We start from the raw sequence: 24,971 nt of genomic DNA on the forward strand, positions 1-24,971 counted from the left end.
ATCTGGCCAGTCAGTATTAAGTGTATAGTGAGTAGAGTAGGAGCCTGAGGGCACAGCCTTTTGGGGCACCAGTGTAGAGAATAATCATGCAGAGATGTTGCAGCCTATGCTATCTATCAGGAACAGATTTATTCCATGAATCTTCATTGATTTAATTTTTCTTTATTGAACAAATTACTGTGTTATAAGCATAAAAAGATTTGCTGATACTAGTTCATATTATTAAAGTGATTGTTGAAAGCTTTGAGGTATTGCTAAACAAATCAAATAAGATTATATTCTGCCCAATAGAAGTAAAGAGAAACCTTCAGAATCTGGAAATCTAAAACAAAACCAGAAAGACAAACAGAGTTAACATTTCAGATCCATTGAGCGGAACTGTCAAAAAGTCTTGAGCCTGAAACTTTAATTCTGTTTCTCTTTACATAGATGTTGCCTGACCAGCTGATTGTTTTGTTTAATGTTCTGCCTAACACGTATCAATACAAACCAATTGCTTACTTAAAGTTTTATACTTTGCTGCTTTCTCCATTTGATGTTGCATCTTCGAGGTCTGAGCTTTGAGCAATGCTGCTTTGTTTTCCTTCGTATTGTAGTAACAGCTGATGAGAATTTATTGCTCTGTGTCTGGTTTATTGCCATGCTAAATGTTGAGTAAAACATATACTTGCATCTCATTCCTTGTTTTATGTTAACCATGTGTCTTCATTTCTTCATCCTTGAAAAAATGAAGTCTCTTGTTGAGCAGAGCTGTTCTTTGACTGCCTGATTAATTACTTTATTTAACTCTAGGAGGAGGAGTATCTCATGGTGTGTTTCCTGAACAAAGTGGTAACATTGATGGACTAACAGAAAGGCGTGCACGCTGGGATTGCAAGCATGAGGCATCTCAGCCCGCACGTCACACTTTACTAAGTTGTGATGCTGTGCTTAACAGACACCAACTACCCACTGGCTATGATAATTTGCCATACACAGCACCAGATACTTCAAAGGAGGTAAATGCAAAGTGGACAAGCAAGCCTAATCACAGAAGCTCAAAGGTACAAGATATGCATAAGGAGGGTATAAAGGTACCAGACATACATGAAAAGGTTCCAAAGATACAAGATAAACATGGGAAGGGCCTAAAGGTAGAAGATATGCACAAGATTGGTTCTAACATACAAGATGGAAGTGAGAAAGGCCCCAGAGTACAAGATGTGCACGTGGACAACATAGGTGAGAAATCAGAAAATAATATTCAAGTTAAACATACAAAGAAATGCAATCACATTCTGAGTGGAATTTACTCATGCCAAGCAAACGTGACTGGAGTACTTAATCAGTTTCTAAGGAAATATAATGAATAACAACAAAAAACATTTTTGTTATCTCTCATATCAGATGAAGTTTCTAAACAATGGGAGGCATGTACATTAAGCACAAGTTGGAAGTAGACTGGAAAGAGTCAAACTATGTTCTGCAAAATATGTTTGGTGGAGATGTTAAAAAGAGGAGGAAGTGGATTACTTTTGTGCTGTATTACAAGAATATGGATCCAGCAGAAGAAAGAATGAACCCAAATAATCTTGTGATACATAAGCAATAGGTTAATTTCAGTGCAATGGTGGGTTATGGGGAACCTTATAAAGATCTCATTATATTTAAGGAAATCAGACATTAAACTTGGCATTTAAAGATGAGGTTCTTCCATGAAGCTGAGAAATGGAAGACAATAAATCTTAGGGTGTTCGTTGCTATTTTGTGAGATTTTCATGAGATTAGATAGACCAATTTGACCAGAAATATGGCCGAATAGATTACCTTTCTCTAATTATGCTATTCTTGACCTCTACTGTCCTGGCAGTGTGTCTGTACAAAGCTGCATAGCAAAACACCTCAAAAAGCACCCGAAAGAGAAGCATGCTTCAGGATTTTTTTTAATAAGATCTTACTTTTGAAAAGATATTGTTCTTTCAGGGGAACATACAAAGAAGATAGACATCATTTTACAATGTGCTTCAAAATGGAAACCAAATTAACTGGCGCTGGAAAAATACAACGAAAAGTTTGTATACAGGAAGTGATGTTAATATAAAACAAACTCCACACTAAGCAAACTGCACCTCTAGAGGTCAGAACACTCCCCACCTGGCATCCATAGGGTGTCAAACTTAGTCTATTGAAACTGAAAGTCAAATGATCATTTCACTAAGCTTTCGGCAAAAGAAGGATAGTCTTGGAAATTAGTCCTGAAAACAGTCTTCAGCAGTTTTCATGTTGAAAGTACTGGCCTTGATGATGTTCCTGGTAGGGGATCAGCAAGAGATACTGGGCAATGAGGAGAGGGTGAACTGATGAGTTTAGAGCCCTCTTGTGGCACGATCAGCTAGGTTGAGCTCAGTAGGAACATAGTTCCGTTGACTCGTCTGGGTTAATTGCCTGATACGTTGGATTGATTGCCTGGTGTGTTGAATCTATTATGTACATAACCATAGAATCTCTTTTTGTTTCATTAAATATATAACTGAGCACAACCTTGCTGTCGGTAAAGAATTTGATATCATCTGGTTCTGTGTCCAACACTTTGGTTATCATCTCTGCCATCTCAGCTGCTAGAACCGTAACATTGAGTTCAAGCCTTGAAAAGCTGAGATCTGGTTTGGGAGTAAGCTTTACCTAGCCTAGGATGAAACTAACTTCACTGTGTCACATCAGGTATGCAACAGCAGCAATAGCATTAGCTCTTGTATCACTGAAGAAGGAGACCTTGTTATTTTGAGCTGTAGATAGCAGAATTGTTATGTAGGTTCTCGGAATTTTCAAACCTTTAAGACCCTGCTGGCACTGTTTATGTTTCTGTTTCTCTTAGTGGGACATCCCATCCACAGGTGTCTGAGATCAATTCTCTTAACATGAAGCGTCCCTTGATAACTACTGGAGTAGCAAATTCAGGATAATCAGATAGCATATTGGTAGTTGATAGCATGCCATGATGTGTAAAAATATCAGCAACCTTTAAAGTAAGGCTGTCAGTAATGATGTCCTATCCAAGGCCCACACTGTAAAGGAGGCAGGTCTTATCCAGGATCAAGATTCTGTAGACCTTTTGAAATGTTGCACGACCTCAACAATCTTATGCAGTCTGAAATTAGACCATTGCACCATGTTTTGAGCTGTTTCTTCTGCACTAGAAAATGATTTAAGACCATCAGTAACATACAAATGTCTCTCAATGTACCTTAATGCTTCAGTGCTGAATTCCTTCTCTCCCTCAATGGCTCTCCTCTTAGAGCATAAAGTATGGAAATAGAATTAGGCCATTTGGCTCATCAAGTCTGCTTTGCCATTTCATCATTGGCTGATCCTTTTTTACCCCTCCTCAGCCCTACTCCTTGGCCTTCTCCTCGTAACCTTTGATGCCGTGTCCAATCAAGAACCTATCAAACTCTACCTTTAATCCACCCAATGGCCTGGCTTCCACAGCTGCTTGTGGTTAAAAAGTTTCACAAATTCACCACCCTCTGGCTAAAGAAATTTCTCTGCATCCCTCCATCCTGAGGTTGTGACCTCATGTCATAGACTCCCCCACCATGGGAAACACCCTTTCCACATCTAGGCCTTTCAACATTTGAAAGGTTTCAATGATATCCCCCCCCCCCTCCACATCCTTCAAAATTCCAGTGAGTTCAGACCCAGAGCTGTCAAATATTCCTCGTATGATAACCCTTCCATTCCCTGAATCATCCTTGTGACCCTCCTCTGGACCCTCTCCAATGCCAGTATGTCTTTTCTCAGATAAGGGGCCCAAAACTGTTCAAAATATTCAAGGTGAGGCCTCAGCATGACATCCCTGCTCTTGTATTCTAGACCTCTTGAAACAAATGCTAGCATTACATTTGCCTTCCTCATCACTGACTTTATCTGCAAATTAACCTTCAGGGTGTTCTCCACAAGGACTCCCATATCCCTTTGCATCTCAGATTTTTGGATTTTCTCCCCATTTAGAAAATAGTCTTCACATTTATTTTTTCTACCAAAGTGCATGACCATGCATTTTCCAGCATTGTATTTCATTTGCCACTCTCTTGTCCGTTCTCCTAAAATGTCTTAAATTCTTCTTCAGCTTATCTGTTTCCTCAACACTACCTGCCCCTCCACCAATCTTTATATATCATCTTCAAACTTGGCAAGAAAGCCATCTATTCCATCATCTAAATCGATATACAGCATAAAAAGATGCAGTCCCAACACCAGCCCCTGCGAAGCACCAATAGTCACTAGCAGCCAGTCAGAAAATGATCCTTTTATTCCCATTTGCTGCCTCCTACCAATCAGCTAATGCTCTAACTATGCCAGTGACTTTCCTGTTATACCATGTGCTCTTAACTTGGTAAGCAGCCTCATGTGTGGCACCTTGTCAAAGGCCTTCTCAATGTCCAAATATACAACATCCACTGCAACCCCTTTATCCTACTTGTAATCCCCTCAAAGAATTCTAACAGGTTTGTCAGGTAACATTTTGCCTTAAGGAAACCTTGCTGACTTTGTACTATATTGTCCTGTGTCACCGAGTACTCCATAACCTCATCCTTAGCAATTGATTTCAACATCTCCCAACCACTGAGGTCAGGCTAATTGGTCTACAATTTCCTTTCTGCTGCCTTCCTCCTTTCTTAAAGAGTGGACTGACGTTTGCAATTTCTAGTCCTCTGGCATCATGCCGTGGTCCAATGATTTTTGAAAGATCATTACTAATGCCTCCACAAATTCTACTGCTACCTCTTTCAGAACCCTAGGGTGCAGTTCATCTGGTCTGGGTGACTTATGTACCCTTAGGTCTTTCAGCTCTTTGAGCATTTCTTCCCTTGTAATTGTAACTGCACCCACTTCTCTTCCTTCACACCCTTCAACATCTAGCACACTGCTAGTGTCTTCCACAGTGATTAGTGATGCAAAATAATCATTTAGTTCATCTGCCATCTCCTTGTCCCCTGTCTCATTTTCTAGCAGTCCTATAACCACTCTCATCTCTCTTTTAATTTTTAAATACTTGAAAAAGCTTTGATATAATTCACTAGCTTCCTTTTATATATTATCTTTTCCCTCCTATTGATTCTTTTAGTTGCTCTCTGTAAGTTTTTAAAAGCTTCCCAATCCTCTGACTTGCCACTAATTTGTGTGTGGTTGTACGCTCTCTTTCTTGCAGTTACATTAGCTTTGACTTCCCTTGTCAGCCACAGGTGTACTATTAAGGCCATGGATTGTTACAGCTGGCTTGGGGCAGTTACAAAATAAATGAACTCTCAAATGGTATTCCAGAATCTTGTTGTCGAATCGTGGTCATGAAACCACAAGAATCTGAGGTAGTTTTGATAATTCTCTCTCACTAGGAAGCTGTGGAACATTTTTCAATGTCTGCCATCGCTACAACGGACACAGTTCAGAAGTAGATGGGGGCCCCCTAGCAGGGTGTCATTGAGGTCCAGACCCCACAAGAGCACATTGTTCAGTAGAATGCCTTTGAAATGTGCACTTAAATCAAAGACAATTTGTTTGTGTGCATGTTGCTAGGGGTGGTAAACACCAAAATTGAGCAAATACCAGTTTTCTATGTCGGGATCAGGTGTAGGTGTTAACTCAGCATGATAAACACTGAAGGGTCTTTCCCTGAACTCTGCATAATGATCTATCATTTCTGGTTTACTTCTCAATGAGCAGCTGAGGGACCGGCGTCAACTGAGGGCCTGCTTCCTGCTCTCTGTTATTTGGTAGGAGTTGTCATGGAGAACGGAATTGAAGGGGAGCTACCTAATTGTTTGACTTGACTTTGCTAAACATTTTGTTCATGATTCGGAGAAAGACTTCATCTTTGATGGAAGGTACCAGCTTATAATCATCTTCTGAGTGACAGAAGACCAGTTTGTCTAAATCTGCTTGAGCACAGACAATTATGTCAAAGGACTGCTTCCTTACCTACATTCTTCTCTTTCATGTAGATTCTATTCTAACAGAGTCTGAAATGACTTGAACACCAGCTCTCCAGGACATTAGCCTGACATTGGTATGATGAGCACCTTTGAGGCAGACTTCACCAACTATGACCCAACCCAGATCCAGTCATTGGGGATAAGGTGCATCGTGCCAACTATTATGTTGTTCAGGCTCCTTGTGTGCACAGACGGTGTTTTGCCAAGCAACAGGAGAGTCACAGCAGGAGAGCCAAGTGGGGGAATCTTGTCAGCTGTGGCCTTAAGATACGAGCAACTGCATTCAGCTTCAGGAGTTGGAATTTCATCCATATGGTCTCACTTAATGAGGGTTGGCAGGGTAAGCACACCTTCCCTCCTATCGGATTCATGACAAATCCACTGGCTATTCTTCCGAAAACTTCTGATGTTCCAGAGCATTCTTTAGAGTGTATAGGGAAATCGAACTTTGAATACTGAGTGTGTCATGCTTTAGCCAATACTGTCTAAGTAAGCTGCCTCTTCATACACCTTTACCTCTGCTGAGGCAGCCTCAGCTTCTCAGTCTTCCTTGAGCTCAATTAATATAGTTATACTTGCTTTTTCCATGTCTATGTGAGCTTTCTCCATTTGCATCTCAACTTTGCATTTAGGATGAGCTGCTCTCATGCCACTTCAGCTCTGCCATGGGCTTGTGACATGGCTATGCTAATTACAGATTTGTTCAAGCATCTTGACGACATGATCAATGTGCCACATTCAACCCTTACAGGTAACGGCCAATGACGTTGTTCAGGTTGGAAGCTGACATTGTTGTGTCTGGCATTCACACACATCTCCAGTCTGTGGATGATGCTTTGAAGTTGAGCTATCTTTTTACTCTGCTGCAGGAAATTATATTTAAAAAAAAACAGTTGATATACAGCAAGTGACAGCGATAACTGCTGGTAAATCTCATGCATGATCCTTTTAGGCAATATATTCAGATCACTGCGTAATTTTCTTTTCCCATCATCTTAAAAAAAATGTTTCATATGAAATCTCTCTCAGCAAGTTTTGGTTGAGGGAAATATGTTAGCTGAAGCCATCTCTCAGTTTTATACTTACTGCCTGTCACGCCGCTGGCATTTAGGGCAGCAATGAAGGTCCTCCATCTCTGGTGGTCTTCAGGGATCCCTTCATCATGTCAGTAGCTTCCTCTCAGGTTTCACTACTGTCAGTCCTACAAGTCCAGGGTGGAAACTCAGGAGTACTTTCATACTCAGATGTAGAAGGATTCTTCATTGCTGTTTCCAAAATAACTTTGTTTTACCAGTCAGGTTTGTAAGCCTTGGGGTGCCTCCCCAAACCTGGAGGAGCGGTGGACCACTCTTAGTCTGTCCTCTACCCTTTGACCTCTTTGGCATGGGAGACCCTACCAAGAACCAAAACATAAAGCCCTGAATCCAGCCAACAGAATGCTCCAGATCTTTGAGGCATGCAAACGTCCAAACCATGACGAGTTTCTGGTCCTCTTGGAGGATTATTTCAATACTTCATCGCAAAGGCAGCACCACTGACATTATGGCTGCCATTCAGACCTGCACTGAGTGCCAGCATGGCAGATGTACCGACCAAGTACATTGCGTCTATCTTCATTGTGGAAAACACCACCAGTGTGCCAGAGGGTCAGGGAGCAGGAGTGAGTGCCATTGCTATTACAAAGGAAAAATTGCCAGGCAATCTCAAAGGTCTTAAGGTGGATAAGTCACCTGCACCAGATGGACTATGTCCCAGAGTCCTGAGAGTGGTTGATAAAGAGATAAGAAATGCATTCGTCATTATTTTTCAAAGATCACTTGAACCTGGCGAGGTCCAGGTGGACTGGAAGATTGCAAGTGTCACTCCACGCTTTAAGAAGGGATGAAGGCAAAAGAAAGGAAATTATGGGCTAGTTAACCTAACATCAGTGGTTGGGAAAGTGTTGGGAGTCCGTGATTAAGAATGAGGTTTTGGCGTACTTGGATATTGGTGATAAAATAGTCAAAGTCAGCATGGTTTCTATGAAGGGAAATCTGTCAAATCTGTTAGAGTTCTTCAAGAACCTGTTGAAAGGCCTAAACAGAACAGATGTGGAAAGGATGTTTCCCATGTTGGGAGAGTCTAGGACAAAAGGGCACAGCCTCAGGATAGAGGGGCACCCTTTCAAAACAGAGATGTGGAGAAATTTCTTTAGCCAAAGGGTGGTGAATTTCTTGCCACATGCAGCTGTGGAGGCCAGGTCGTTGGGTGTATTTAAGGCAGAGATTGATAGGTTCTTGATTAATATCAAGTTTGATTGGATAAACAAATGAACCAAGATGATATTTAAATTGTTGGTAATTACTAGTAGCTTCTTAAAAAAAAATCTTCCAAATTTTCCCAAATTTTCCCTCTGCTTTAAAATTTCCCATAGGATTCAGACCTTGAAATAAAAAGAATAAATATTAAAGGAAATATGTAAATATACAATTTAATATAATTATGAAGTACTATAATTGATATTTATAAAACAATGCATTCTTAATGTAAAGAATGTGAATGAACAGATAGACAAAATATATAATCCTTGCTAGTCAGTGTGAAGTATTAAAGCTGTAGAAAAAGTTGAGGAAGGAAAATGTACCCTCTAGGAAAAAGTAAGTAAGCTTTGATAGATTCTTTTTGACAAACTTGTTCATGCACCGAAATTTGAACAGGTTTCAACATTCAATAACATTAAATTGAGGATTGTTATGGTTCAAGTTTTGGGGTACTTGGAGGCACATGGTAAAATAGACCAAACTCAGCATGGTTTTGTTGAGGGAAAATCTTGCTTGACAAGTCTATTGGAATTTTTTCAGGAAATAACTAACAGGATAGACAAAGGAGAATCGATGGATGTTGTATACTGTACTTAATTTTTCAAAAGGCCTTTAACAAGCTACACATCAGATTGCTTAGCACAATAATTGTCCATGATATTACAGGAAAGATACCAGCATAAATGGACAATTGGCTGATTGGCAGGAGGTAACAAGTGGGAATAAAGGGAGCCTTTTCTAATTGGCTACCATTGACTAGTGTTTTTTCCACAGGAGATAGTGTTGAGACTGCTTCTTTTTACATTATATGTCAATGATTTGAATAATGGAATTGGTGGCTTTGTGACCAAGTTTGCAGACAAAGCAAAGATGGGTGGAGGGGCTGTTAGTTTTGAGGAAGCAAGGAGGCCTCAGAAGAACTTACAGATTAGGAGAATGGGCAAAGAAGAGACAGATGGACAACAATGTTGGGTAGTGTATGGTCATGCACTTTGTTGGAAGAAATAAAGTGTAGACTATTTTCTAAATGGGGAGAAAATCCAAATATCAGTGCTGCAAATGGACTTGGGTATCCTCATGCGTAGATTTCCTAAAGGTTAATTTGCAGGTTGAGTCAGTGGTAAGGAAGGCAAATGCAATGTTAGCATTTATTTTGAGAGGACTAGAATAGAAAAGCAAGTATGTAATGAGGAGTGTTTGATGGCCTATACTTGCTGGAATCTGGAAGAATGAAATGGTGGCAGGTGGGGAAGGCTGATCCTATTGAAACCTATTGTATGTTGAAAAGGTAGATGGAGTGGATGTGGAGAGGATGCTTCCTATAGTGGGAGAGTCCAGGTCCAGAGGATACAACCTCAGAATGGAGGGATATCCAGTTAGAGTGGAGTTGAGGAAGAATTTCTTTAGCCAGAAGGTGGTGAATCTGTAACATTCATTGCCAAAGGCAGCCGTGGAGGCCAGGTCTTTGGATGTATTTAGGGTGAAGGCTGATAAGTCAAGTGAAAAGTTACGGAGTGAAAGGTTACAGAGAGAAGGCGGATGAATGCAGTCGAAAGGGAAGTTGATCAGCCATGATCAAATGGTGGAGTCGACTCAATGGCACGATTGGTCTAATTCTGCTCCTATATCTTACAATCTTATGGTCTAAATGAAGATTTGCAACATCCTAATTTCTTGCCTGCTGTTCTTTCAAACTACTCACACTATTGCTAATAACTACACCATTTAGCCCAAAGTGCTCTTGGATTGCATTACTTCCTGTTGATGGTTTCTCCAGTTTGTTCAGTTTTCTTTTATTTAGCAATACAGCACAGAGTACGCCTTTCTCCCTCTTCAAGCCAAGCCATCCCAGCAACCCTGCCAAATCTGATTAACCCTAACCTAATAATGAGACAAGTTGCAATGACTGATTAATCTACCCAAGTTTGTGCAAGACACAATACCAACAGTCTCACCCAGCACATATAAGGAAGCAGTAAAATACAGATTTAAAAAAAATATAGCCCAAGTCTCTGAGTCCATGAATATTGCAGTAGCTTGCAGCTGAACACAATACGCCTTGTTGTCTGTCAAGCGAACACTGAAGGGCAGCACCGATTCCAGCCTGCATGCCACACCATACTGCCTTCATCACAGCAGTGGAGTGCTTTGGGTCTGACATCTCTCTCCTGGGCAGTTGCAAATAGGCAACACTGTGGCTTGAGGCCTGGTTCTCTCTACGATCAAGGCCAGGCAACTCCTTCACCCCATGCCAATAAATCAGTGTATTGGACTTGCAGCATTCCACATTTGCAGGACGTTGCAGTCACAAGAAAAGTGACTAAGACGATCGCTTGCTGTTGGACTGTACACCTCCTTCGCGCACCCACTCCCCAGCCTCTCTGATGCAGGCAACAGCACGGTTTGCACCGTCCAACTCCTTCAGTTTCTCCACTAATGAGCAACTCACTGATGGGGTATACCTGCAGTACTTTAGGTTGTTAATATCCAGCAGGGTCTTTTGATAGTAAAAAAAAACATATAAAAAAGACGATAGCGCCTTTGGTTGGCCCCATAGAAGACGGTACACAGAGCGTGCCTCCATCCTACTGGAAGTCCAGTAGGTCGAGACTGTGGGTGAAAACCGGAGCAGCTAGGGAAAACCCCTGCATTCCACGAGGAGGAAGTACAAACTCCTTAAAGAATGACATTGAAATTGAACTCAGAATTCCACAATGCCCCAAGCTGTAATAGTGTCACACTAATCACTATGCTACCATGGTGCTGGTTTAGTTGGAGAAGTGAGCAATTTTTGATTATGGAAGGGAATCCTAGAACCTGTGAGATTGCCATGGTATGTTTTAACAGTGCCAAACAAACTACAATAGTTCAGCATCTCATTTTAGGCATAAATTCTAGTTTTGTTTCATAATCCTTTGATAATCTATATTTTCTGTTGCCATCCCTGTGATTGCTCACTCACATTTGCCCCAGTCCAGTAATATTTCAAACTCAACACTTTCATTATGTGTCCAAAACCAGACTATCCCCAGCATGTTCTTGGGCTGTGCTGGCTGACGAGACAAACAATGATTTTCACTGTATGTTCCAACGTACCTGTGATGAATAAATGAACCAGAATCTGAAAATGCTCATTCTGTAACTTCCCCTCACCCTGCAACTTCCCAAGAACTCTGTACTCCTCTAATATGTGTGACATCTTTCACTCCAGCAATAATGGGATCAGTCCAAGCTCTGAAATTTCATCTCTCACCTTTCTGCTACTATTCCTGTCATTCCTCTTTTTGAGATAATCTTTAAGCGCTCTCCTTCCACCTATTCTTTTCGTCACTATTCTAATCATTGTGTTAGTGTCTAATTCGGTGAATTACTTTTGAATGTTTTATGCTATTAAAGCCCTTGTAATTATTAGTATTATTACAAAATCACCACATTTTTAGTTAATTTGTTCAAGAATCCGGTGATAATTATCACATGGGGATTCAAGTGGAATGAAGATACTCACGAGGAAATCTGCAGATGCTGGAAATTCAAGCAACACACACAAAATGCTGGTGGAACACAGCAGGCCAGGCAGCATCTATAGGGAGAAGCACTGTCGACGTTTTGGGCCGAGTCCCTTTGTCAACCTTGATGAAGGGTCTCGGCCCGAAACGTCGACAGCTTGTTCTCCTTATAGATGCTGACTGGCCTGCTGCGTTCCACCAGCATTTTGTGTGTGTTGCGTGAACAAAGATACTGAAAGTTGAGAAGACAAGTAAACAGAACATTAGATATATGTCCTGGGAACTTGGGAATTATTCAATATAATTGTACACATTAACTCCATTCCTTCAAATATGTCAGATTCAGAATCACAGAGATGCAGCATATATACAGGAGCACCAGGAGGAAACCCTTGTGGTCACAGTGAGAAAGTGTGAAGTCCATACAGACCGCACCTAAGATCAGGATTAAACCCTCTTTGACTCCACTGCTGGAAGGCAGTGTCTCTAACAGGTGCACCACAGTTCTGCCCTGGTAACCTATTTTCCCAATTACATTTGAAACAAATGGATCACCTTTGAAACAAAACTATTATAGAATGTCAGTAACGTGTTGTAATTGAATGAATGATGATGATAAAGGTAGTCTGCACTGTTTGAGATGGACTCAATTTCACCATTAAGATGCTATGGTGTAGAAGTTAATTTTGCTGTTGTAACTTACAAATGTGTTTCTTACCTCAGTGCCATTCATTGTGGAAGAAATCATATACTGAAGTATTGAAAATGATTTATAGATTTTCTTTTACTTGTGTGAAACACTTTTGCCACTCATAAACACAAAATGAATGTTTGCCATTGTTGAATATTAACCCACTATCACCAGAGTGATGGGCTGGATAAATAATTGTCATTTTTTTTCAAAACATATGCTTTTTTTGAAATTAAAGCATGTGCCTTTTTTCCTCTTTTTAAATCCTTTTGTATTACTATTTCATAAGTTCTAAGTTAGGCTCTTAAACTCTGTAATTGTCTGGTAAAACCTGAGAAACTGCATCTCAGAACTCTTCACATGGAGTTTCCTCATTCTCTGTGGGGAAAATGTGTCAACCTATTCTGCTACTTCCTGGTCTCAGTTTTGAGCTACAGTACTCAACATATGAAGATGTGATCTATTATTAATTCTCAAATTAAATTAATTTACACCTTCTTTTATAGAGTGTACAGAGCAATGATGTTAGACCCTCCAGAGCATTCATTAGCTAGTAAAGCTCATTGTAATTTCTGGGTTCAGCTCCCAACAGAAGTATTTTCTTATAAAGCAATGACAGCAAGGGTGGTGGATAACATAAAGGAAGGCATAAAACTAAAAGCTTAAGCATATAAAATTGTGAAGTGGTACACTGGAAGATTGGGAAATATTTAAAAAGTCACAAAGAACCACGAAGCAAACAATAAAGAAAGAAAGGATAGACTATGAAAGTGAACCACCACAAAATATAAAACCAGATAGTACAATTTTCTGTAACTATAGAAAGCAGAAGAGAGTGGCTTAAGTGTATGTAGGTCCCTCAGAAAACAAGAAGGGGTAACTAATATTAGTTAATACATAAATTGCCAAGGCTTTGAACAGGTACCATGTCTCAGTATTTATGGTGGAGGACTCATTGAATATGCAGAGAGATGTTATGGATGTGATGGGAGGTGAAGACCTCAATATATTTGCTGTCACTAACCAGGTAATGCTAAGCAATCTATTGAGCCTAAAGGTTGGCAAGATCCTTGGTCCTGATAGACTAATTCCCTGAGTACTGAAATAAATGGCAGAAGCACTTGTGATAACTTATCAGAATTCTCTGGACTCTGGACGGTCCTGGAGGATTGGAGCAAATGTTAGGCCAGGTGGTTTTACATTTTTTTGTTGGGAGAATACTTGAAGCAATGATTATTGAAGAAATGGTAATATATTTGGATAGGATTTGTTCCATTGGTCAGAGGCAGCATGAATTGAAGAAGGGTACATCCTGTCTGACAGACTTATGGGAGTCTCTTGATGATATAACAAGCACAGTGGATAGACGGAAACAATTGGATGTTGTATACTTGGATTTCCAGAAGGCATTCAATAAATTGCTGCATAAAAGACTTATTTATAACAGGGATGTATGGAGTTAGGGGTAACGTATTAGCATGGATAGAGGATTAGTTTACCAATAGAAGCAAGATAGGATAAATGGGTGTTTTTCTGGAGGGCAATCAGTGGTGAGCAGAGTGTTGCAGAAGCTGGTAGGCTGGGCCTACAACTGTTCAAATATACATTGACAATTTGGAAGAGGGCATCAAGTGTAGCATAATTAACTTTACTGATGACACTAAATTGAATGGAAAAGCATGCTGTACAGAGGATGCAAGAGTCTGCAGAGAGATATAGATAGGGTAAGTGAGTGGGCAGAAGATGGCAGATGACTAGAATGTTGGTAAATGTGATGTCATCCACTTTGGAAGGAAAAATAGAAGATTAAATTATTATTTAAATAGTGAAAGGTTGCAGCATGGCAATGCTTGTGTGAATTGCAAAATGTTGGTTTGCAGGTGCAACCAAGTTGTCAAGAAGGCAAATGATATATTGGCCTTCACTTGGTTAGGAGGTTATACTAAAACTATGCAGGATACTGGTGAGGTTGCACCTGGCGTACTGCATGCAGTTCTAGTCTCTTTACTTGAAAAAAGTTGTACTGGATTTTGAGGTAGTGCAGAGGATATCCACCAGGTTAATTCTGGGGGACGGGAGGTATGAGGAAAAATTCTGTTGTCTGTGACTATACATGCTGGAATTTAAAGAATGAAAGGAAATCTTATAGAAACATATAAAATTATGAAAGGGATAGGTAAGATAGTAGCAGCAAATTTGTTACCACTGGTAGATGAGTATAGAATAGGGGATGTAACCTCAAGATCTGGAGGAGTAGAGCAGGGATTTAGGAGAGGGATGAAGAGTAATTGCTGCTTTTTCAGTTTTCTCAGAGAGTAAGGAACTCCAGGGTAGTAGAAAAGGTTATCTCAGAAATATATTTAAGATGCAGTTAGGTAGCTTTTTTTCTTCCCGGGGAAATTATGGTGAAAAGGGAGAAAAATGGAGCCAAATCAACAAACAGATCAGCCATGATCTTATTGAATAGTGGAGCAGGCTCAATGGACCAGGTGAACTTCCTCTGGTCTTATTTCTTATGTTCTTCTGATACATTATCTCCTTCAAGTTGAAGCACAAAGTTAATTGAAATTTGATTACCCATCTGATCTAATAAAAATCTTCTAGGTACAATATGTAAGAGAAATACTACTAGTTGAGTGAAGATAACAAGTGAGATGAACTGGGTAAATAAAAGACAATTACTTAAAATATAATTAAATATTTTCCCCTGTCAACTTAATACTGCAACTGACCTCATTATAGATTGTCTACATCAGGAATATGGTGTCAAGTGTGCAAACAATGTGACCTGCCCATTGGAGGACATTTGCTGATTCTGCCAGTTGATTTGGAAGATTTTCAGGAAGCTGCATTGGTGCTATCTGTTCAGATTTTCTTTTCCACCATAAATTTAGTGTAGCCCATATTTTGGAAGTGTAAAAAAGGACAGGGTCAGAGATGCCTTGTAGACAATGAGCCAGGTTTGAGGTCCAGTAATTGCAGAGAATATCTCAGGCATTTTCTTTCAGCCTTTACAACATGGCACTGGGAATATTTAATGAAATTTAACTAAATTTTATTAGTAATAGATCTGTTAATTAATTTGAACACTCTTAACAAAGGAGTAACATATCCAGGAACAACTATCTGTTGTTTCTTTCTCTATAATAAATATATGAGGGTTGTTGTTGAATTTAAACTTCATTGGCACTTGTTTTTGTGATTCCACTATAATATAAAGTTTAATGCCAGTTTCAGTTTTAAGTAATTAATATGAGAAGGCCATTATGCTGATCGGATCCAAGATCACTTGAGGCATTACTTGTACAATATATAGAATGCTTTCTTTATTGTATTACACGAAAAAGATCTATACCGCTAGATTTGTATTGAAAGAGTTGAACTGTCATAGAATCAAATGCTAATTTGATAAACTCTGCCTTCAACTAGCTGCTCCAGCTCCACCTTATGGAATATCAGTGCTTGAAAGTGTCCATGATTCAATGGTGCTCGGATGGAAGCAACCCAAATTCCATGGTGGTTCTGAAGTCACTGGCTACTTTGTGGATTATCGCGAAATTGTTAATGATATCCCTGGAAAATGGAAAGAAGCCCATATCAAAGCCATCAGCGATCGAGCATACAGGGTAGGTGAAACAGTGACTTACTTCCCAGACATGTTTTTTAAGTAGTAGAAGAGAGCTCTTTTGAAATTGGCTCTCATATGTAAATCTGAAAATACCAAAGGAATTAACCTATGTATCACTGACATTAAAAAAATTTTATCTTTAAAATCTAAGGACCCTCCAATTTGATCCTCCTTTCATCTTGCATCTTCTTCACTTTTGCAGACGTGTAACCTTTGTCTCAGACTGGCTTGTAAACATTTCATTAGAAATATGCCAGCATTGGATTATGGTCCATAACAATAGGCCATGTGCATCTGCAAGGTCAAATGGAATAATGCTGAATATTGTTTGAAATATGGTTTAATGGAATTGGATACATTTCAGTTTCACTTTGACAATGTGTAAATCATTGGATGATGCTGGAAATTCTCAGCACATCAGAGAGCATTTAAGGAAAGGGAAACAGGGTTAACACTTTACAGAAAATCAATATCAGAGCAGATTGCATAATAAACAGCCACAGATGGCAAGAAAGGATCGTAAAATGATATAAAGTGGAAGACAATAATTAAAAGACCAATGGGATGACAGTACCAGCCATAATAAAGCAGTAATTACCAGCGTCAAATAAGATGAGTAACTCCTTACAGCAGAATAGCTCAGAGGTTGTGAGGGTTTACATGAGTGCTTATGGTAAGGAGAAGAAAATATAGGGGACATTGATGGAAGATCTGGAAAATATAGAATGGGTTATAGTTAACTGGGACTTGAAATTCTATCCCATTTCTCTCTACATTGATGTACCCTGACATGCTGAGAATCCCAATATTCTTTACTTTTAATTTCAATAAATGGTGTCAATTGCATTTATGTTAATTTGTGTACCTATTGTATCGTTTTCCTCTAAGTCTTGATTTTGTAACTTGCTTTCTTTAGATCAATGACCTAAAGGAGAACATGACGTATCAATTTCAAGTTCGTGCAGGCAACATGGCTGGAGTTGGTTTACCTTCTGAACCAAGTGACAAGTTTAAGTGTGAAGAATGGACCATTGCTGTTCCAGGTGGGTTTATCAATCTTCTGAAACAATATATTTAGAGTGTTGAGGCAGAATACTAAAGTGAGAATGAGAAATGCTGTTAATTAGGAATGGTGCTAGAAACTAAGGCATGAGAGCAAATTGTCAGTAGATGAGAAGATTTTTTTGTAATTTCATGGAATTTACTCGCAGACAATGGCTTCTTCTAACAAAAACAGATAAACCATATCTCCTCCAGTCAGGCCTCCCAAGGCACGCAGAAATTTATCTAACTGTGTCATGCATGCTCTACCTATTTACGATATATTTACAGAGGGCAAACAAATTTTCTTAGGTGAATGATCTAGATTTGTAGAACTTAATTTTCTGCATATAAAAATTTCCTACAGAAAAACAAATATGTAGATACGTGAGGCACCACCAAGTTTTCAAATTTTTGGAGGAACTGCTAACTGTTGAATGCTTTTCCCTTGTTCTTCTAGATATTATGCATAAATTTAAAAAACTGTTGAGTATTTTCCTTATCAATTTTCAGCTTTGACATCGCCAGTACTTAGCAGGAAGCATTTGATGAACATGTCATACTGTTTAAAAATTTGATTCATACACTGTGGTAGCAATGGAAAACAAAATATTGCATTGCATTTCAGCTGTAGGCAAAATTTCCTCTGGTTAAATTTTCTAGAAGAAGATGTTTACATCTACATTAGAAATACACAGCTGAATCCTGTAAGGATGTCCTGATATATAGGGATTTTCTATTCACATATACTATAATTTTTCAAATTACTTTTGGAGAGGATCCTAGCTAGGACTGACTAAGTGATCTATAGTTAGTCTTTGTCTGGACATATTTTGTGTGACTAATGTATTTTCCATATCAATGCAGGGCCACCCCATGATCTTATGTACACTGAGGTCAGAAAGAACTCACTGGTCCTCACCTGGAAAGCTCCAGTGTATTCAGGACGTAGTGAGGTGAGAGGGTACTATGCTGATGTCCGGGAGGCAGATGCAGATGAAGAAGAATGGACAAGTGTCAATGAAAAGGCAGTATCGAAGAGATTCATAAAGGTAAAGGGCAATAATTCCTACTCCCAAAAATATGCTGTATGAAAACAATTTTTCAGGTCAGCTTTGTTAGATCAAATGAACAAAATAGAATCACAGAGTCATGGAAAAGTACAACACAGAAATAGGCTCTTCATCCCTACTAATCCATGCTGAAACCATTTAAACTGACTACTCCCATCGACCTGCACTGGAACCATAGCCCTCCATAAGCCTACCATCCATGTACATATCCAAACTTCACTTAAATGTTGAAATCGAGCTCACATGCACCACTTGTGCTAGTAGCTCATTCCACACTCTCATGAATAACCTTCTGAATGAAGAAGTTTCTCCTCATGTCCCCTTAAGCTTTTCACCTTTCACCCTTAACCCATGACCACTCATTGTAGTCCCACTCAACCTCAGTGGAAAAAGCCTGCTTGCCTTTACACTATCTATACCCTTCATAATTTTGTATACCTTTATCAAATCTCCTCTCAATCTTCAATGTTCTAAGGAATAAAGTCCAAACCTATTCAATTTTTCCTTGTAATTCAGGTCCTCCAGACCTGGCAACATACTTGTCAATTTTTTCTGTACTCTTTGAACCTTATTTACATCTTTCCTGTAGCTAGGTGACCAAGTCTGCAGACAATACTCCAAATTAGACCTCACCCATGTCTTGCACAACTTCAACATAACTTCCCATCTCAATACTTTGATTTATGAAAGCCAGTGTGCCAAAAGGTTTCTTTATGACTCTATCTACCTGCAACATCACTTTCAATGAACTCTGGACCTATATTCACAGATCCCTTTGTTCTACCACACTCCTCAGTGCCCTACCATTCACTATGTAAGACCTACCCTGGTTGGTCCTATTGAAGTGCAACACCTCGCACCTCTCTGCATTAAATTCCATCTACCGTTTTCAGCTCATATTTCTAGCTGACCAGTTCCCTTTGCAAGCCATGATAGACTTCCTTGCTATTCACAAAGTCCCCAATCTTGGTGTCATCCACAAATCTGCTGATCCAGTAACCACATTTTCATCCAGATTGTTGACATAGATGACAAACAACAACAGACCCAGCGCCGATCCCTGCTGCATTCCACTAGTTACAGGTGTCCCGTCAGATAGGCAACCATCCCTGGCTTCTCCCACAAAGCTAATGCCTGATCGAATTTACTATGTCATCTTGAATGCTGAGCAACTGAACCAACTTGACCAGCCTCCCATGTGGGACCTTGTCAAGTGCCTGCTGAAGTCCATGTGGACAACATCCACTACCTTGCCTTCATCCACTTCCCTGGTAACTTTCAGGAAAACCTTATAAGATTGTTTAGACATGACCTACGTGCACGAAGCCATACTGATTATCCTTAATCAGTCCATGTCTATCCAAAGTCTTATATATCCAGTCTCTTAGAATACCTTTCAATAACTTTTCCACAACTGATGTCAGATTCATTGATCTGTAATTTTCTGATTTATGTTTAGAGCCATTCTTAGGGCCTCAATATCTCTTGAAAACCAACATTTCCTATACTTGTTATCTTTACCTTTTATTCTGACAGGTACGTACAAGCTTTGTACTCTCCAACTTATCAAGTACACCTTTACCAGAAAACAGCCTGTCCCAATCTACACTTGCCAGATTATTTCTGATACCATCAAAATTGGCCTTTCTTCAATTTAGAATTTCAACCCGTGGACCAGACCTACCCTTTTTCATATTTACTTTGAAACTAATGCCATTGTGATCGCTATATGCAAAGTGTTCCTGTACACAAACTCCTGTCAGTTGCCCTGTCTCATTCCCCCATATTAGATCAAGTACCGCACACTTTTTCATTGGGACTACTACGTACTGATGAAGGAAAGTACCTGAACACATTTGACAAACTCGATCCCATCGAGTCCTTTTATAGAATGGGAGACCCGGTCAATATGTGGAAGGTTAAAATCACAACCTTGTGTTTCTTGCAACAGTCTGTGATCTCTCTACAAATTTGTTCCTCTAGATCATGCGGAATATTGGGTGGTCTGTAACATAGCCCAGTAACGTGGTCATTCCCTTCTTATTTCTCAGTTCACCTATAATGCCTCACGAAACATGTTCTCCAGTTTGTCCTGACTGAACACTGCTGTGACCATTTCCCTATCTAGTAATGCCACCACTCCTCCTTTGATCCCTCCTGCTCTGTCAAGTCTAAAACAACGGAACCCCGGAATACTGAGCCTCCAGTCCTGTCCCTCCTGCAAACAATAAATAGCCACAATATCATAATTCCAGGTGTTAATCCATACCCGAAGCTCATCTGTCTTTCCTACAACACATCTTACATTGAAATATATGTAGCTCAGCACACCTTTTGATTCCTGACTTTGTCTGAAGACTGACAAACATCTGTTTCCTCAGCCTCTCTGCTAATTGTCTGGCACTCTGGTTCCCATCCCCCGCAAGAAAATAATGGTGATGTTCCCAGTTTTCCAAAACTTTGATGTATATATTGCTAAAAAGTTTATGTCTAATTCTGTTGTAAAGTTAATATTTCAGTTCCTCTTGTATACTTAATTCTTATCAGATTGTTTACGGCTCTTGATTTGGGAAGTTACTGAGTAGTCTCTCAATTAATAGAAATTGCAGTTTATTGCAGGCCTGAAATATGATGGTCAAGATGTTGGTAATAGTACCCATGAACGAAAGAACCACTGGGATCTTTGTAATGAGAAATAAAGGGTTTAGCACTTGTTTGAAACCCACACTACATGATTGTTTGGCCTTTCTGTTCAAATGTATGGATGCGTTACAAACACAAATAGCTGATGGGCAGAGGACGCGGTAAAAGAAAGGGAAAAATAAAACAGTTTTTGTTGCACGTAGGGTGTTGCCAAGTGCAAAAGACTTTTATCAAATTCATAATGAAGAATGAATTAACAGAGGTTTTACTTTTAAATTAGCACAGTGTTTCACCAATTCTTCAATATTGCCATTAGGTACAAGGACTAAAAGAAGGTGTGAGCTATGTTTTCCGTGTGCGGGCTGTGAACATGGCAGGTGTTGGAAAGCCATCGGATTTAACAGAGCCAGTCACTGCAGAAACAAGCCCAGGTTTGTTTTTATAGTTTCCAAAGAACCTTGAAAATTAGAATAAATCTTATTCACAGTGAGTGAATTGAATTTAAGTAAAATAAGTGGCTTTGATCGTAATTGCCACTCTCTATTGTATAATAAGGCAGCTTAATTTTTCACACCAGAACTTCTCTCATTTAGGTGCTATTTGATCTTCCCTAAACTGTAAAAGATGTTAAGACCACAAGAGTGTACAACCGCCAGCTTCCATAATTGAATAATCGGCATTAAGAAATTTACATACATTACTCTCTGCTTTATTCCAACTGATTTACACTATTAAGCCTGAAAAAATACATGAGGTGTACTGAGAAAATGTAACACCTCATCTACACTGAGATATCTAATTCCACAATGGCAGAATTTAACCCAAATACTCCCCAGGAAAGAAATTTGGTCAATATTCTCTTGATGGCCTACAGGCTGGAATGATTACTCTGTGCAAGATGATTTCATTTCTGACTTGTCATTGGATTAAGTAATTTAGTGACACCATTTAGCCTATAATTTAAAGAATGTACACTTGAGAAATGCATCAGATGTGCTTCCAAGTTGGAATCACAGGCCATAGCAAGAAAAGGCCTTGGCCTAAGGCGGGGGTCGGCAACCCGCGGCTCCGGAGCCACATGCGGCTCTTTTACCTCTGTGCTGCGGCTCCCTGTTGCTTTGGGAAATAATTGGTCTTTTGCAGCATCCGCGCCCATGGGGGCCAGGTTGTGGGAGGCTTAAAAGCAAGGCTGTTTAGTTCGAATAAAGTTATTCGACTGCAGTTTACTGACTGCGTGAGCACACCGCTACAACGTGTTTTTATCGCTATTAATATACGTCACCACTGCCAATACCTGACACCCGTCAGTGCGCGATTTCTTTAATTTTTCGATCCAAGGTAGGCCAACTATGGAGAATTCTAAAAAAAGAAAAGTGACTGAAGAAAACAGAACGTTTAATGATACGTGGACAGATTCATTTGCTTTCACTGTTGACGAGACTGGTTTACCGGTATGCTTAATATGCAATGAGAAACTAGCAAACAACAAAAAGTCAAATGTTGCAAAGCATTTCTAGAATAAACACGCAGCCTTTGCTCAAAAATATCTGGATGGAGATGAGAGAAAAAAAGCCGTTTCGGAACTGATGCGGAAGGTTGATCTGAGCAAAAATCATTTCAAGCAATGGATGAAGTCCGGAAAACCAACGACATACGCTAGTTATATTGCCGCTCAGGAAATAGTCAGGCACGGGAAGCAGTTTACAGATGGTGAATATATAAAAGAATCTTTCATTAAGATTTCAGAACATCTATTCACGGACTTTAAAAACAAGAGTGAAATTGTGCAGAAAATCAGGGATATGCCCCTCTCTGCAAAGACTGTCAAAGACAGAACCATAAAAATGGCAGAAGACATCACAAGACAGCAAATTAAAGACATCAATTCAGCTGTGGCCTACTCGATTGCCTGTGACGAGTCTAAAGACAAAGGTGATATTGAACAAATAGCGTTGTTCTGCCGGTATGTAAACTCTGCCGGGCCACAGGAAGAACTGATTGAGTTGATACCTCTAAAAGACCAAACACGGGGGGAGGACATCTGTGAGGCTGTCTTGAATTGTTTAAGAGCCAAAGGAATAAAGACCACCCACCTGGTGTCAGTAGCTACTGATGGGGCACCGAATATGACAGGAGCGCACAAGGGATTTGTGGCTTTACTGCAGAAGTCGCTGGATAGAAAGCTGCTGACTTTTCACTGCATCTTGCACCAAGAGGCACTGTGCGCTCAAACATTTCCTCCGGAATGCACAGAAGTAATGGATGTTGTCATTCAGATTGTCAATAAAATAATGGCAAAAAGTTTAAATCACCGTCAATTCCGTTTGTTACTGGACGAGCTGGAAAGCGCATATTCTGATCTCCTGCTGCACAACAAAGTCCGGTGGCTGTCAAGAGGGGAGGTGCTGAAACGCTTTGTCGCGTGTCTGGAAGAAGTGAAAACTTTCCTGGGCAGCAAAGGGCTGGAAAAGCTACACTTCATGGTAGACATGACAGCGCACCTGAACACGCTGAACACAGCTCTTCAGGGGAAAGGACGTACAGCCCTACACATGTTGGAGGAGTTTTGGCATTCGAGCGCAAGTTGACAGTGCTTGCCAGAGATTGACAGAAAGGCACTTTGTCTCACTTCCCCAATTTGAGAGAGTTCAAACAAGGTCACGACATGATAAGTTCGGAGTATTTACATTCTGCAATCATCGCAATGCAAACATCATTTGGGAAACGCTTCTGTGAGTTCAGAGAGGAAAAAAACACATGATCCTTCCTGGTCACTCCCCCAAGCATCGATTCATCTCTACTGAATACGACTGCATTGGCAGGTGTGAGTAAACCTGATCTTGAGATGGAACTGGCCGAAATAGCCGACAAAGACATATGGGTGTCCAAGTTTAGACGTTTGACAGCAGACCTTGAAGATGTTGCCCGTCAGAAGGCCGTTCTTGCTCAGAATCACAAATGGAGTGATATTGAAAACCTCCCTAAACCGGACAAACTTGTGTTCGAAACATGGAATGCTATCCCCGACATTTATGTAAACATTAAAAAGTATGCGCTTGGTGTCCTGTCGATCTTTGGATCCACATATGTATGTGAGCAGGTGTTCTCCAACATGAACTTTATTAAAAACAAACATCGTGCACGCCTCACAGATGACAGCTTGCGATCCTGTGTAAAGATGAAGGTGACGTCATACAGCCCTGATGTGCAGATGCTGTGTGCTGAGGTCCAGGAGCAGAAATCCCATTAACCAAGTATGATACATATTTTAATTGCCTATTATTTTAGGAATATTCATATTTTTTCATTGTTCAGTGAAATAGTCCTTTTATTTTTCAGGTTGACAGCTGGCTGACGTTATTTTTGGTTTGCTGCTGGCGGAAAATTTAAGTTCAGCATTTTTCATAAATACAAGAAGAACTCAAATAGGCATTGAGTATTTTACTTAAAAGTAACCTTCAACCCAGCGTCTTTTTTTCGGAGTTCAAAATGTTTTTGTTGCATGCAGAAATGTAATTTCATTTTCTCTGCAGGAGTTCATCAATTTCATAAATGCAACACATTATAGTTTGTTTATACATAGCATAAAGCCAAAAAAAACGTATGCAGTGTTATTTCATTTTAAATGTCAAACGGGTTTTGTGGCTCCCAGTGTTTTCTTTTCTGTGGGAAATGGGTCCAAGTGGCTCTTTCAGTGGTAAAGGTTGCTGACCCCTGGCCTAAGGGGACCGAGGCCTTTTATAACATGTTTTGTAACTCTCTAATTCAGAGGTTCCCAACCTTTTTTAGGCCATGGACTCCTACCATTCACCGAGGGGCTCCTGCTGTAATTGATGTCATGTCAGAGATCACAAGCCAAAAGACAAATCTTGGACCTTCTGATTTGTATAACTGAAATTTGATACAGCCAATGAGTAACAGTCTGCTGAAGGAATGCAACAGGTCAAGCAGCATCTGTGTGGAAAAAGGAATTGTCAACATTTAAGGTTGAAACTCTAAAATACCAATTCTTCCCCCACCCCCACCACAGATGCTGCTCGACCTGCTGAATTTCCCCAGCAGATGGCTGGAATCTGGAGCAACAAACATCGGCAGTCTCTGATGTTGACCCGACCAA

The 24,971-nt window shown here is 39.9% G+C and overlaps 1 protein-coding gene across 2 annotated transcripts in view; it reads left to right on the forward strand.

The window, feature by feature from the left end:
• Positions 1 to 24,971, forward strand: part of myom1a (myomesin 1a (skelemin)) — a 180,343-nt gene that overhangs the window by 90,129 nt on the left and 65,243 nt on the right. For both annotated transcript variants that reach the window (XM_059979587.1, XM_059979582.1), the window contains exons 19-23: positions 793 to 1,221; positions 15,899 to 16,095; positions 17,014 to 17,140; positions 18,006 to 18,190; positions 21,171 to 21,285. In XM_059979587.1, coding sequence (XP_059835570.1) covers positions 793 to 1,221; positions 15,899 to 16,095; positions 17,014 to 17,140; positions 18,006 to 18,190; positions 21,171 to 21,285 — 1,053 coding nt within the window. The remainder of the gene's footprint in view (positions 1 to 792; positions 1,222 to 15,898; positions 16,096 to 17,013; positions 17,141 to 18,005; positions 18,191 to 21,170; positions 21,286 to 24,971) is intronic.

The sequence above is a fragment of the Hypanus sabinus genome, chromosome 1, assembly GCF_030144855.1.
Source record: "Hypanus sabinus isolate sHypSab1 chromosome 1, sHypSab1.hap1, whole genome shotgun sequence".
NCBI classification, from domain to species: Eukaryota; Metazoa; Chordata; class Chondrichthyes; order Myliobatiformes; family Dasyatidae; genus Hypanus; species Hypanus sabinus.